Source organism: Diceros bicornis, chromosome 9, assembly GCF_020826845.1.
Source record: "Diceros bicornis minor isolate mBicDic1 chromosome 9, mDicBic1.mat.cur, whole genome shotgun sequence".
Taxonomy (NCBI): domain Eukaryota; kingdom Metazoa; phylum Chordata; class Mammalia; order Perissodactyla; family Rhinocerotidae; genus Diceros; species Diceros bicornis.
The window spans coordinates 9,462,430-9,476,706 of record NC_080748.1 but is presented as its reverse complement, the minus strand read 5'-3'; the positions used below and the strand labels follow the sequence as shown (position 1 = coordinate 9,476,706).

The 14,277-nt window shown below is 45.8% G+C and overlaps 1 protein-coding gene across 1 annotated transcript in view; it reads right to left on the bottom strand.

Annotated features, from left to right (window-relative positions):
• Positions 1 to 913: 913 nt before the first annotated feature.
• Positions 914 to 14,277, bottom strand: part of ATP8A2 (ATPase phospholipid transporting 8A2) — a 508,363-nt gene continuing 494,999 nt past the window's right edge. The window contains exons 35-36 of the mRNA XM_058547869.1: positions 8,101 to 8,192; positions 914 to 2,081 (exon numbers count right to left, since the gene is read on the bottom strand). Of these exons, the coding sequence (XP_058403852.1) occupies positions 1,984 to 2,081; positions 8,101 to 8,192 (190 nt within the window). The 3' untranslated portion in view covers positions 914 to 1,983. The remainder of the gene's footprint in view (positions 2,082 to 8,100; positions 8,193 to 14,277) is intronic.

The following is a 14,277-nucleotide window of genomic DNA, read 5'->3' as shown; positions in this document are numbered from 1 at the left end:
TAATTACAGGCACATTTTTTGTTGGAATCCCTGCATGGCAGTCCTTCAGTGATTCATCTTGCTGGGTGCTCTAGTATTTAAAAATGCTTCATCACCTTGGGGAGGAAAGAGTGGTGATTTTCTGAGCCTCACTTGTTAAGTGCATTGTTCTGCTTCCCCTCCAGCCTTCTTTGGATCCTGGTTATCTCATAAGGAAGGGATTAGTTAGCTTAGTCAACGCAAATCATACTGTAAATTATTTCAACACCCAATAAGATGTGGACGTTTCAAAAATAAAGAGTTAGGAAGCAAAGGGCACTATTGTTTTATTTGCTAATTTAGCACAAAGGAATTGTGCCATTTTAACCAGCAACAGCTGCCGAAACGTATTTATGTTAAGCCATCCAAAAATCGGGTTTGACAACCAAAGCAGAGAGGCGAGAACGTGCCTTCAGGCTGGTCACTTACTAAAGGCTCCAGGTTCTGTCCAAACTGAGACTGTGGGACTCTGCAGTTTGGAAAGTCAGTGACACAGCACTTCCCTTCCTTGTCTTAGACTCAGGACAGTTCACATCCAGAGAGGTGCCTGGATCTAACACGACTGGACAAGGAAGGAAACCTTGTCAATATAAAAAGGGCGTTTCCTTGAAATGCTTGGAATTCTTTTCAATTTAAACTATCTGGCTTCAGGGCTTGGTCTCAGAATTCCTACTGAGGAGACCCGGCGGGAAATGTCCTCTACGCCCTCGTCCTCGGCACAGTGTCTCTGTGTGGTTCCCACTTTCCCCTTCCACGGCCTTCTTCCACCACCACCCGCACTATCCCGTACTCTCCTGTCTGGGTCACTCATCCTCTCATTCTAGAGCTGCAGAGAGACAGGTGTGACCCTTCGCCGGGGAGACGCTATAAATTCATTTGTTTCCCAATAGTGAAATCCAAAACATCTCTTAACTCTCAAGAAAACAAGTGTGAGTTCTAATTTGCGCAGATGCCAAAGGTCCAGCGGTCTGGAGGCTGGGAAATGAGTATTAAGCGCCTGCCCAGGGCAGGGAGCGCCAAGCGGTTGTACCAGCACTTCGACCCTGAGGCTCCCATGTTGTCAGAAAGAGGCAGATAAACGTTTAGAATGTATGTGGAACAGCTATGTTTCTTTTCTTTAGTTATAGAAGGAAAGGGGCGGAGGAAGAAGGGATTTTGCATCCATATCTGAATCTGCGGTAGAACAGGGAAGAATGCAGATCTGGGTTGTTGCCCACCAGCTGCCATGCACTGAGCCCAGTGGCCAGCCATGCACAAGGTCTGAGGATGAGAGATGTCTGGGCAGCAACGGGAGGACCAGCCAGAAGGAAACCTGGGAATGGTGCAGAAGACTCTGTCGGAACACCAATTGGTTTGCCCTGCTGGGAATGTGGCTAAGAGGTTCAAACAAATGTTCTCAGGTTTACCTCCCAGATATATATTTTTGTGATTTCATTGCAATCAAGAAGTTTATGCCAACTTTATACACACAAAATAGGAATCAAAGCAAGGCAGCGACCTGCCTAAAGTGAAGTTTACACACTGCCCAGTGGACTTAATCTGTGAGTTAACAAAACAGGAAGCAAGTGTGCCCCCGCTCCAATTCCACGAGATGGATTTCTCACGCAACATAAAACTCTTTTACCTTTCTCCCAGAACAACTAGTATTGATGTTTAAATATTGGTGACACATAATGTTTTTAATTTCACACCTCACAGAGCACAGTTGAATGCTTCATAACAACGTAAACAAAAGTTAGGCCAAGCACTGCAGACAAATTGAAAGGAAAAAAAATGGCTTCCCCCGTGGTATATACTCCAGGTTTGTAAGGGAATATATAACTAACAAACTGGTTGGCTAAGGCCACAGAAATGTGTTTTCCGGTGTTTTGGCTGCTGACACCAGTCTCTTCCGACAACGATGTGTTAACACTGGGTGCAGCAAACCGCATCTCTTTCCTAGGATCAATCAGGCAAATTCGTGCCTTATTTCTTCCTCGATTTCTTTTTGGTAGTGTCATAAGCACGGACTATTTCTTCCTGAGTAACAGCTCCATGCTCTTCTTGAGAGAAGGCGTACCCATCTGAAAGAGAAGCACACAGGAACAAGTGGTCAAGAGGTGAACTGGGGGAGCCTACTAGGCGCAGAAGAAACTGCTATTTTTGGAAGACTGGAGATGAGCTTCCACAGGCTGCCCCTCGGCTAGGGGGAGGCCTGAGACGAAGGGACCCGGGGCCTAGAAGGGGAACCGGGGCAAAGTGAGGGTGTGGTGCCAGAGGCAGCCTGACAGGCGGGTCCGAGTGGGTCCGGCTGCTGATGCTGATGCTGGGACGGCAATGGCTCAGACGAGCGGCCTTCCACTTTGAGGGGCTGCAGCTGAGCTTAACCTGGGACGCATAAACAGTGCGCCACTAGTCCACGTCTGCACTTGCCCACCACCAATCAAGAGGAAAGGCACATTGCTCTGCTCCAGAAATGTTCCAATCCGCCTGAAGCTGCAGCCGGCCGGGTAATTCATGAAGCTGTAAACATGCTCAAGAAAACACACACGACGCTGATAGTACAGGCTGGCAGAGCACACGTGATGCTTGGAGTGTTCCTGTTTCTAAATTGGGCTGATTTGGACTAGTAATAAGAAATTACAGTGGGTTTACTTTTGTGTAAATAAAGAAAAAGATCACAAGATAAAGTCAAGAGAAATTTAGTGATTGGCCTCATGGCCACAGAAAGACTGGTTCTTACAATCAGTGCCAATAATAATAATAGCAGCAGCCGACAGTTATTTAATATTATGTGTATCGGGCACAGCTTATGTACTATGCACAAATAGCCCATTTATTCCTCCCAATAGCCCTCTGAGACAGGTGATAGTATTCTTCCCATTTCACAGATGGGGCACCTGAGGCACCGGGTGATTTCCTGACTTGCCCAAGGTCACACACTTTGTGAGCGGCCAAGCTAGGAGCCAGACCGAGGTTGGGCCCATGTGCTCCCGCACCTCCAGCCCTGAAACGGGTTTAGCCTTATAAGCCCAGGTAGGTTTTCCTTCCTGAGTGGTCCTTCCTACAGAAGGGACATTTACAAAACTCCCTCTCTGTTGGCTGACCCTTCTGGGTCGGGGGTAAGGAAAAGTCCCACGGCCGGATTAGACATTCTGACCAAAAAACAACAGTAAAAAGCCTGATAATTGTGACTTCCATCCACACATATTTGCAATTTATCAATGGAGCTGTTAATTCATTGTCATGTTCTTTAAAGGAGGAAAAAACTCAGAAATTGTGCCCATGTATCTTCTAGATCGTTAATCATTTTGCTCAGACATTTGGCTTAAAAAGGAAAGTTTCTGGAGTATAAAGACACACAACAGCAATGTATACGAGTCTTCGTGGGGATGGAGAAGAGGAAGAGACCTCAAGAGAGGAACTTCAGGTGACTTCTTACTCCTAGTCTGCCCATACACCCAGAGTCTCTGTCCCTGGGCTGGCTTCCCGGCTCCTCCGGAGAGCATGCCTTTCAGCCACTGCCTGAGAAATCCCAAGGGTTCAGGAAGACCATCCCGGAAGGTGGGGGCTTGTCTGCTGAGGTGGCTGGGGAGCTGGCCGAGGACACGCTGGGCAGCGGGAGTGAGGAGCAGAGCAAGGCGGCAAGCGCGAACGAGCACACAGAGGAGTCCTCCACGGGGGACTTTGTCTACTCGCTCACCTCTGTTTCTAACAAAACCAAACCCACAAATCAAAACATCTCAGCATGAGGCAGCCATGGGGAAGCAGCTCCAGGCCAGCGAGAGCCCCAGCTAGCTGGGTGGGGAGCAGGCGGCCTCCCTGCACAGGAACCAGGAGCCAGGCTGGAGAGGGAGGCTCCTTCTGGCCCGGCCGCACCGGTGCACTTGAACTCTCGAATGCTCTCCACACGAGGCGGCTTTGCTTTATGTCTCACGGCTGCATGGGAGCTGAAGAGGACACGCCTCCTCTCACCTCCGTTCCCCTTAGAGCTTTTAGATTTTCGCTGAGTTGCTTGATCCGAGATGACCAGGGATGAGGAACCCTCATTGTCCACCTCCATGGTGCGGCTCCGGCCGCCATCCCGGCACAAGGTGCTCTTTGTGCGGGTTTTTACTGGACTTCTAGACGAGACGCCTTTCCTTGGGATGAAAATCTAGCAAATAACACTGTCTCCTCCTGGAACAGGCTGTGCACTGTGGTCAGCTTGGACAATTTTCATTCTCCGGTCTTTTACAGGGAACATTTCTAGTAAACATCTGCTGTTTTCCTGAGCGGGTCACGCAGCAGCAGTTGTCTTTGGATCTGATGTGCTGCTGCAACAGCAGCCCTGCCACAGCCCTGTGGGCCTCTGTGCCACCCCAGGTGCAGCTTCCCAACCCGACAGAAACGGCTCTGACCTCAAGTAACGGGAACACCTTGTAAATGATCTTCACGAACCCTTCTGGTGGCAGGCAGATGCCTCCTCCACCCTGAAGATGGCTCTCCCACCTGCTCTGCTTTCATCCTGGGTCCTGGGGCTCAGGGCCTGAGGCACTGGGGGCAAGAGGGATGGTTCTAATCTTTGCTTGGCTGTAACTTGGCCACGGGAACGTGGGCTCTTTAAGCTCTCTAGGTGTTCTTGGTTTGCTTTTCTGTAAAATAAACAGCCTGGACCAGCTGAGGTCCAGGTCCTCACAGCTCCAATCCTCCAAACAGGCACCAGGGCTTCTCCTTGGCTATGGGTACCCAGGCCACAGAACCCTTTGCTCTGCTTAGGGCTAATTTATACTCGGGACCAACGGAGGATGTCTCTACCTCCATGCCAGAAAAGAAAGGAGCCTGTCTCAACCATCTGTCCAAATAGAACAATTACTACCTATGTTTTTTGATGTGTTTTTTGGGTGGGAAAGGGGGAGCGTGAGAGGGAAGAAATGAAGGGGACTTGCTGAGACATAAAAATAAACATTGTTTGGAGTATCCTTCTGGGAAAGGTACCTTAGCATTTGGAATTGTCTACCCCCTGTTCAAAGGGAAGGAGCTAAAGCCTTGTCTTTTATTTATTTTGTTTTTCACTCATATCCTGTCTGTGCCGACGGGGAAGCCAGCTGCAGTGGTTTTTCAGCTTGTAGCTTTATGGCATCCTCTGCTCGTATTTGTCTCACTGGCACAAGGGCCTTCCAGTGGGATTACTCAGCCACTCTGGGGTGGGAAGAGTTTCTAGGTTTCCATCAGAAGAGATGGCAGAGAGGACCAATAGCAAATCTCTTCTCCCAGGGTAAGCAGAGCACCCAGAGGTCACTGCCAAAGGGCATCTCCACCAGTTCCCATTGGCTGCATCTACCATCATGCTTCCAAAATGTTGTGCACTAAGACTTTCTTAACCAGACATTTTTAGCCTCAACTGAGACTTAAAGTGGACCTTGCAATTCAAGAACAAAAGGAGGGTGCCCTGATAAGAGTTACCCTGGGGGCAGGCGTGTCTCCCTGGTTCAAATAAAATATTTTCCTTGTTGAAAGCAGGCCTGCTGAGAGTTAGAGCCACAACGGGAGACGTTTTAGTGGGACAACAGGGACGCTAACGCTCTACTGCCTGCCCAGTCTGCACCCCTCAGCCTGACAGAGATGCACCATCAGTTCAGCAGCTTCTGCCTGATGAGCGTGGAACTACCATCTGCATCCAAATGGGGAGCTCAGAGGAAGCCCTTAGCATTTCCACTGTTACTCACTTTCAGGAAGTTCTGACAGCCAGAAAGTGATGATGGAGGCCTGGAGAAAGCACTCAATGCTTTCTCACTCAATGGACCCAACTCCTGAACTTTCCCTGGCTGGCTTCCTAATGTATCTGCTTCCTAAACATTCAGCCAGAGCCAGAATCTTGGGAGGAATGGGGTAGGTGAAGGGAGATGGAAGGGTAGGTGAATTTCTTCTTTTGTCTTCTCCTAGAACATTTGGTGAAGTCCGTAAAATCATATTGCTTTTTCATTATTTTGGAATAAAAGTCCCCTTAAGTAGCATTCCCTCTAATCTGAGCTCTGACAACATCTTGATGAAAGTAGCAGTTTCCTGTCTGGAAAAATATTCCTAATAGCAATAGAAATGGGGAAGACCATGGGGACAATAAGGAAATTAGACTGTGGAGGGAAAAGCTGATCTCAGTTACAAATACTGCGTGTTGGTGGCCCTTAAGGAACTAAAAGTACTACCAAAATTAGCATTTTCCTTCCAGTTTCCTAGGAAGACCGAGGCCCAAGATAGCTGAAGGACAGACCCAGGAGGGATATGTAAAGGCGGAGACCAACCATGCAGAACTTCTAGAACACCAGGAGCAATTCTAACTGCTTGATGGCCTTCACAGTGGTTAATGATAGAGCGTTCTTGTTATCAATCAGGTTTTTACTACTAGTTGTTGAGTTTTTTTAAAACATGGTGTGATTTTAGAAGCTTTTTTACTTTTTGTACTTGTTCATTAGAATTTTTTTTTGTCCTTCAAAATATTGAGAGTTAGGAAAAATGTTTAGTTGTCTTAAGACATTATATGACTCTCTGCAGAAGTTCTCACTCAGTCTTTGATCTCAATTTACATATTGCATATACTCTTTCTATGGTTACTTTGCAACATTTCTTAGAGAAGCAGCGTGGCTCCAGCTCCACGGCATGAACACTGTAGGTTAGGGAACCAGCACAGAGAGGAGCTTTCTGTACATCATCACCAAGCCTCACAAAGACTGTGTAGGACGTATATTATTACAATTATATTTTTCCCAGAGGAGAAAACAGAAGTTTAGAGAAATATGTAAGTTGTCCAAAGTTATTCAACTAGTAGCAGAATAATACTAATAGGAATACCTAACATTATTGGATTCTATATTGGCAGGCATTATTCTAGGCACTGTCTATACACAATCTTGTTTAATCCTCCCTATAACCCCAGGGAGGTTCTCATATCATCTCTGTTTTACAGATGCAGAAACAGCGAGGTTGAGTAACTTGTCCAAGGTCATAAAAAGTTGCAGGGCTGGGTCAGGACTCCAGAAGCCCAGCGCCAGAGGTGGGGGCTTACTCCTTGGACCACACCATCAAGGCTCTGGACTTGACCTCTCTCTCGGATCAGAGACACCACCGCTGCGACCCAGATGGCCCTGCCATGCTGGGCCAGTTCCTGTACTGGCCTGAGCCCCGGCTAGGTGCTCTTGGGGCTGACACCACCTGCCTCCCTGGGCAGAGGAGCGGTAAAGGGCACGAAGCATGTGAGGCCCCGCATGGAGCTGGCCTCATCCCCTTTCTCCCATGTTGATATTCCACGCAGGAGAGAGAGGAGAGGGAGTGGCTCACTGAAAGTCGATGATATTCCACCCCTTTCCTTCTCTCTCCATTGAGAAAGTCTAGGAGATCCGTTGACAAGTGGAGTTCCGTTAACTCGACATTGATCTTCAATACCTGCACTATGGATACAATGATGTTTCCCTTTTCCTAAACTGCTCTTGGTCTACCAGTTGTTTCCTTCTCAACTCCTCAGGGAGAGAAAGGAAAGCAGGAAGCAGGACATGGGTTGAAGAGACGATGTGTGCACGTGTAAGAGAGGGAGTGCAGGCCAGAGCTGAAGGAAACCTGCACACTAACCACACGCCTCAGCTGGGAGCCCAGGGACGGATGGCTGAAGTTCACCCACAACCTGCCCGAGAGCGCCATCAGCCCATCTGCCTTTCACAGCCTCTCGCTCCCTGCTCCTCTGCGCTCGGGCACATCCCCATGGACCCCGGCTTGGGCCAGGCCCCTTCGCAGAAACCAGGCCTGGCCCTCGTGTTCAGAGGGCAGACATCAGTGCTAGACACAGGGCAGCCTTCCTGGGAAAAGCACAGAGATTTTTTTCCCCACTGATTGTCATTGTTTTAATTAACATGCTAATATTACAGAAAACAGTATATATTGCTATCTTTGAGAGAAACAGTTTAAAGTACAATCACTTCAACCTTAGAAAAAATGCTATTGGGAGGCTGACAGAAGGATCTTAATCACATCAGTATTTCCCTGAGAGCACGACCCAGGCTTTCATTAAGCTTCCTGCTTGCCTGCATGGGCCGGGAGCTCGCTGACCTGCACAGGCTGGCAGTGACTACTTACGTGGGACAGACTGCTGGAGGGAGCCTGCTCGGAGAAGAGTGGGAGGGGTCCTCCTGCTGAGCCTCTTTAACAGGCGGTCCCGCTCGTTCACCCTGCGGCAGAGCAAACACAGTCAGTCTCTAGTTCACACACGTCTCAAAGGTACTCGCTGAATGACTTCAGGTTGCAAAATAAAACAGACAGACGGGGAAAAAAGCTTCCTCACATCAAGAAAAATGTCCAGTTTCGCAAGCTGCCCTCTTATTTACAGTAGATGCTATCTCGCCACTTTGAGTGCACTGCTCCCGCTTCTAAAAGGCACTCTGTTTCAGTTGTCCTGTACATAACGCCTCTGAACTTGGCCTTCCTCCTCACTGAAGTGCACTACAAGTGCCCTTTCATACCAGGCCAATGCTCGGCTTCCCAGAACACTTCTGCAAGGAGTGATCTGTTTCTACGGTTAAATGTCTTAAAAGCCTCCATCCCACCTGCAGCTGCCTTTCCCAAGCCAGCAAACTGGACCAGGCAAGAGCTGCCCAGGTGCCTCAGGACCCCAGCAAGAGACGGGTTCCTCTCTGCAGAATTGGATGGTTATTTTGAACCACAATGAACATGAAGGAGAGTTTTCTTCTAAAACACAAGGATCAGGAGCTCTTCCTGCCTTTCCCGAAATTATTCCCACCAAGGTAGACAGTGCTGTGAAGAAATATGGAGCTTTCCTGGAGGACGGCTGTTGTTTATTCCTATAAATCAAAAGGGGGTGCTTGAAAGTTGTCCAGGTGGGCCAAAGTGCTTTGATTTCTTACTCTTACCAGAGAGATTTCTGGTATACAGGAGTTTGCCAGTGCCCTCTGTTATGAGCTGAATTGTATCCCCCCCACCAAATTCATATGTTGAAATCCTAACCCCCAGTACCTCAGAATGGGACTGTCATTGAAGATAGGGTCTTTAAAGAGGTAATTAAGTTAAAATGAAGTCATTAGGGTGGGCCTTAGTCCAATCCGACTGGTGTCCTTATAAGCAGAGATTAGGACAGACACACACAGAGGGAAGACCAGGTGAAGACAAAGGAAGATGGCAGCCATCTACAAGCCAAGGAGTGAGGCTTCAAAAGAAACCTAAGCTGCTGGCATCTTGATCTTGGACTTCCAGCCTCCAGAACTGTGAGAAAATAAATTTCTGTTGTTTAAGCCCCTCAGCCTGTGGTACTTTGCTGTGGCAGCCCTATTAAACAACTACGCCGGAAATCTGCCGTTTGTGGGAACTTGAGGGCAGAGGAGTTGTTTAAGGAGCTGTGTTGCTTGAGGTCCAAAGCACCTCCTCCCGACCCCCTGTCTATGAGCCTCGAGCCTGAGGGGGACGTTCTCCTGACCAGCCCCTGCAAGGGCCTTCGAAAGAGGAGTGGGGCCCTGGGTATTCTCAACAGTTCTACGAGCTGAAGTTCATTTTGTACATGGGTTTCCAGAAGCCAGCATTTTCTGATTATTTTGATTGAAAGAACAATGTTTAATTCATCACCAATTAAGGGTAAGCCTCAGCCAGCTAAGCTTGGCAACGTGTCTGATGGCTGATGAGGAAAATCACTTTTTCTATCCCTTCACACTGGCTTTCCCGTCCCTCTCATAACCTTTTTCTTCCATGGGCCAAATTAATCTCACTGGGCCCTGCCATGCGACTGCCCGGACTTCAGGGATAGCAGATGAATGAGGAGCGAGCCTGGGAGCGCCCTGCCCTCTGTGGCCGCTGCTGCCTGACCGTCTGCAGCTCCCTGTGCTGGCTGGTCTCAGGACGCAGGGCGTGAAACGAAGGACCGGTGTCCTCCCCGTCTGACCTGGCATCGGCCATGACGCCTGCCCAGGGGGCCCTGCTCAGGGCACTGTGTGCAGAAGGGGCTTCCTGAGGGCTGGGCTGCAGCTTCCCGGGCAGCCTCCCCAGCCAGGGCCTGCGTGGTGAGGTAAAGGGTGGTGAAGGCACTCTCTCCCCCAGGAACCTAGGGGACAGATGCAGGACTAGGCTCTGTCCTCGTCATCCGTGGTCCCTCCAATATCGAAGGTCCAGAAGCTCCTCCTGGTGCTGGGGCTTATGAGGACTTCACAGAACCACAGAAGTAGGAGGGTCTTTGAAATCACTGCTCTCTCACTGGGCAGGTGAGGAAACAGAGACTCAGCTGTGCCAAGCCAGAAGGTCACAAGGGCACTCGCTGGCAGTGCTCCTGCCCCTGCCTCTGTGCTGGGCAGATGTCCCTAATTCCTTTGTGGAATGGCACATGCTTGTCTCTTTCTTATTTTTTTTTATAATGAAATATTCCAAATACACAGAAACAGTCAAAAACTTGTACAGGGAACATCCACCAACCTGCTCAGCTTTAGCAAACAGAAGCACCACGCTTGACCCCATGTTTCAGAGGGACCCACTCTCTCCTGAAGGACCCCTTCCTCCCATGTGGTGAGGGGTGCATGGGGCCAAGGAGACATGTCCACCCAGAGCTCACACCTGTCCCCAATTCTAGGTATTTGGGACCCTAAAAGTCCCTGCTCAGTGACCCCTGAGCTGGCATCCAAGGCCAACCTGACCTCTTTGCCACTCCATCCCTCTAAAAGTAGACCGTATAGCCAACGTCCACACTCCTCGGCCTGTCAGGGTGGCCAAAGGGTGGCTTTTTTGCATGGGATGTGTGGACTGGGATGTCCACACACCTGTGCACCAATGCCCTCCCAGTGCAGGGCAGAGCTGGGATTGGGGTGGGCAGAAGGGGGTGCACAGGGCAGCTACCTCTTCTCTACGCCACCACCTGCTGGCTCAGACCTCCAAAGAATCTGGGAATCACAACGTACTGCCATCTTTATTTAGATGTCTTATCAAGGCATATAGCTATTTGTTCGCTTGACTTCTAACTTGCACATACTTAGACGTGGTACGTGGTCTCTGCTTGTAGTCTTGCACCAAGTTGTGCAAATGTCGGGAGTGGGCCTGGTTGTGAGAACTACTTCTGATTTTGACAAAATAATAAAATCTCAAACATGAAGTCCCCTTACACTCCTCTCTGATCCCATTCTTCTCCTTTCTACTATAATAAAGTTAGAGATAATCTTATATCCATGTTTCATACTTTTGTTCTATATATATGCATTCACAATATATAATCTGTTTTAAAATATGTCTAAGTGGTGTCATTTACTTTATGCTTTCAGCTTATCATATATTTTCTTTGCTCCTTCTTTTCTCTTTTCTTACTTTTTTCGGTACTGTTCACTCATTTAAAGGACTAGTTCTTTGCAGTTAATCTGTCTTCTTTCTGGTTGCTTTAATAATAATTCTAATAATTCTCTTTATCTTTAGTGTTCTGCAGTTTCATTACACTTGGTATGACTAGGCGTAGATTTATTTTTATATCCTGCTCAGCTGCTTAGACCTGGAAAGCTACAGCAATCTGAGGGTTTGTTTATCTTCACTTGTGGAAAACACTTTGAATTCCCTCATTCTCTGTTTTTTCTTGTCCAGAAGCTTCTATATAAAATTCTATCTTCCACATCCCTAAATCTCCCCACATTTTCCATTTCCTTTCTCCCTTTGGCTGTATCTAACCTGTTTTTAAACTGACCAATATGTTTTAATTTAAATTACTACCCTTTTTCATATATACCTTTTTCACCTATATATTTTATTTTTCTCCCAGATCCACCTGTTCTTACATACTACCTGACTCTTGCTTTTTGATTTCTGTGTCCTCTTTCATCAGCATTTTATAGACTCTTTCAGACACTCCTTGCATCTTCAGTTCTTGGGGAGCTAATAAATGTCTGCGGTACGCAGTGATTCTCTTTCATCGTGGTTTATTTACTATGTGTGCTCTAGTTATAGAATCATTCTGCAAAATGATTTTTCTTTTGCCTCTGCCAGGGCCCTACAAAATTTTGTATTTTTATCTTAGCTTAGTTCCTATAGCATTGGGAATAGTCTAAAATTGGACCTCATACATAAATAAGTATGGGCTTCCAGTTTCTACTAGATAATTCTTTGTTCTATCCATTTCCCTGGGCACATAGAATGACTCATTGCTGCTTTGTCAATCTAGTGAGTAAAATTTTTCTAGTTTCTGTTTTACTAAAATAGCAGCCCTACAAAATCTGCAGTTTTATGCATCGGGTTCTGTTCTATCTCACATGGGACTGAGGATTTATCTACTATCCTTACACCAGCCTCTGAAGCTTCAATCCCGGAACGTTTTATGAGTCTGATATCAACCTGTGCAACCTCCTCAGCTTCAGTTCCCTTTTACCTGGCTGGCTTTGATGTCTCTCCATTTCTGGTACCTAGGTTTCCTTGTCTTTCTTTTGAACTTGGTTATGTATTGAAAGCCTTTCTTTGTTCATATTTCAGCTAGCATTTCTGTGCATTTGGAAAAGTCCTCTCTGCATCAGCTCAGTCTACCATATTGACTCTCTGGTTTCCATGAATAATTTATATTCCCCTGACCCAATTACTGCAAAACATTATGGCAACAGGACAAGATCACAGAATTATTCTTTCCTAAGTCTTGCTATCCTCAGAAACAACATTTTCTGGATGGAGACTTTTAAAATAGCAATGGATTTGACAAAGCTTTGGGTGATGAAAAGTGTATGAGAGCTTAAAAAAGCACTCCACTCGGAGCTGTCTAAGCCACTGGCTTCTCCATGTGCTCCAAGTTGAAATGTCAAGAAACATTATTTTCCCAATTTCCCTTTCTTCTTTGGGGAAGAAAAGACCATTGTAAATGAACATTATTAAAATTTCTCATGAACAATAATGTTGGAAAAGCTCAAGATAGAGAGGGGAGATAATAAGAATAACATTCACCATTTTTAGTATTCTATCACCTATATAGGGTTTGGAAGCTATCTACTCACAAAGACATACGAAAAAAAGGTAAAGAAAGCACAACCAAATATTTACTTTGGTTAATTCTAAATAATGAGAAGAAAATTAAAAAAAAAGCTACAAATTAGCACGGGGAAGAACAATTTAGATCTATGAGATTTTGGTTTAAAATAAAAAGAGAACCCTCAAGAAAATACTAGCCAACTGAATTCAGCAGCATAATAAAAGACCACATACCAAGACCACATGGGATTTATCCCTGGATTGCAAGGGTGGTTCAACATACAAAAAAATCAATCAATATAATACACCATGTTAATAGAATGAAGGAAAAAATATCACATGATCATCTCAATTGATGCAGAAAAAGCATTTGACAAAATCCAACACCCCTTCATGATAAAAATACTCAGAAAACTAAGGATAGAAGGGAAATTCTTCAACACAATAGAAAGTATTTATGAAAAACCCACAGCTAACTTCATACTCAATGATGAAAGACAGAAAGCTATCTCTCTATGATCAAGAAAGAGAAAGCCTGCTTTCATCACTTCTATTCAACAAATTTACTGGAAGTTCTAACCAAAACAATTAGACAAAGTCCCAAGAGCCTTTTTTGCATAAATGGAAAAACTTATCCTAAGATTCATATAGACTAGCAAGGGACACCAAATAGCCAAAACAATCTTGAAAAAAGAACAACCAAGTTATAGGACTCATACTTCCAGATTTCAAAACTTAATATAAAACTACAGTAATAAAAATAGCTTGGTACTGGCATAAGGATAGACACATAAATCAATGTAATATAATTGACAGCCCAGAAATAAACCCATATATCTATGGTCAATAGATTTTTGGCTAGGGTACTAAGACCATTCAATGAGGAAAGAATAGTCTGTTCAACAAATGGTGCTGGAACAACTGGATTTCCACATGTAAAAGAATGAAATTGGGCCCTTATCTGCAATCATATACAAAAATTAACTCAAAATGGATCAAAGACCTAAATATAAGAGCTGAAACTATATAAATCTTAGAAGAAAACACAGGAGAAAAATCTTCATTACCTTTGATTTGGCAATGGTTTCTTAGATATGACACCCAAAGCACAGGCAACAAAAGGAAAAATAGATAAATTGGACTTCATCAAAATTAAAAACTTTTTTGCATCAAAGGACATTATCAAGAAAGTGAAAAGACAACCACAAAATGAGAGAAAATATTTGCAAATCCTATATCTAAGTGTCTGGTATCCAGAATATATCAATAATCCCACAACTCAACAGCAAAAAGACAAACAACTCAATTAAAAAATGAACAAAAGAGGCCAGCCCA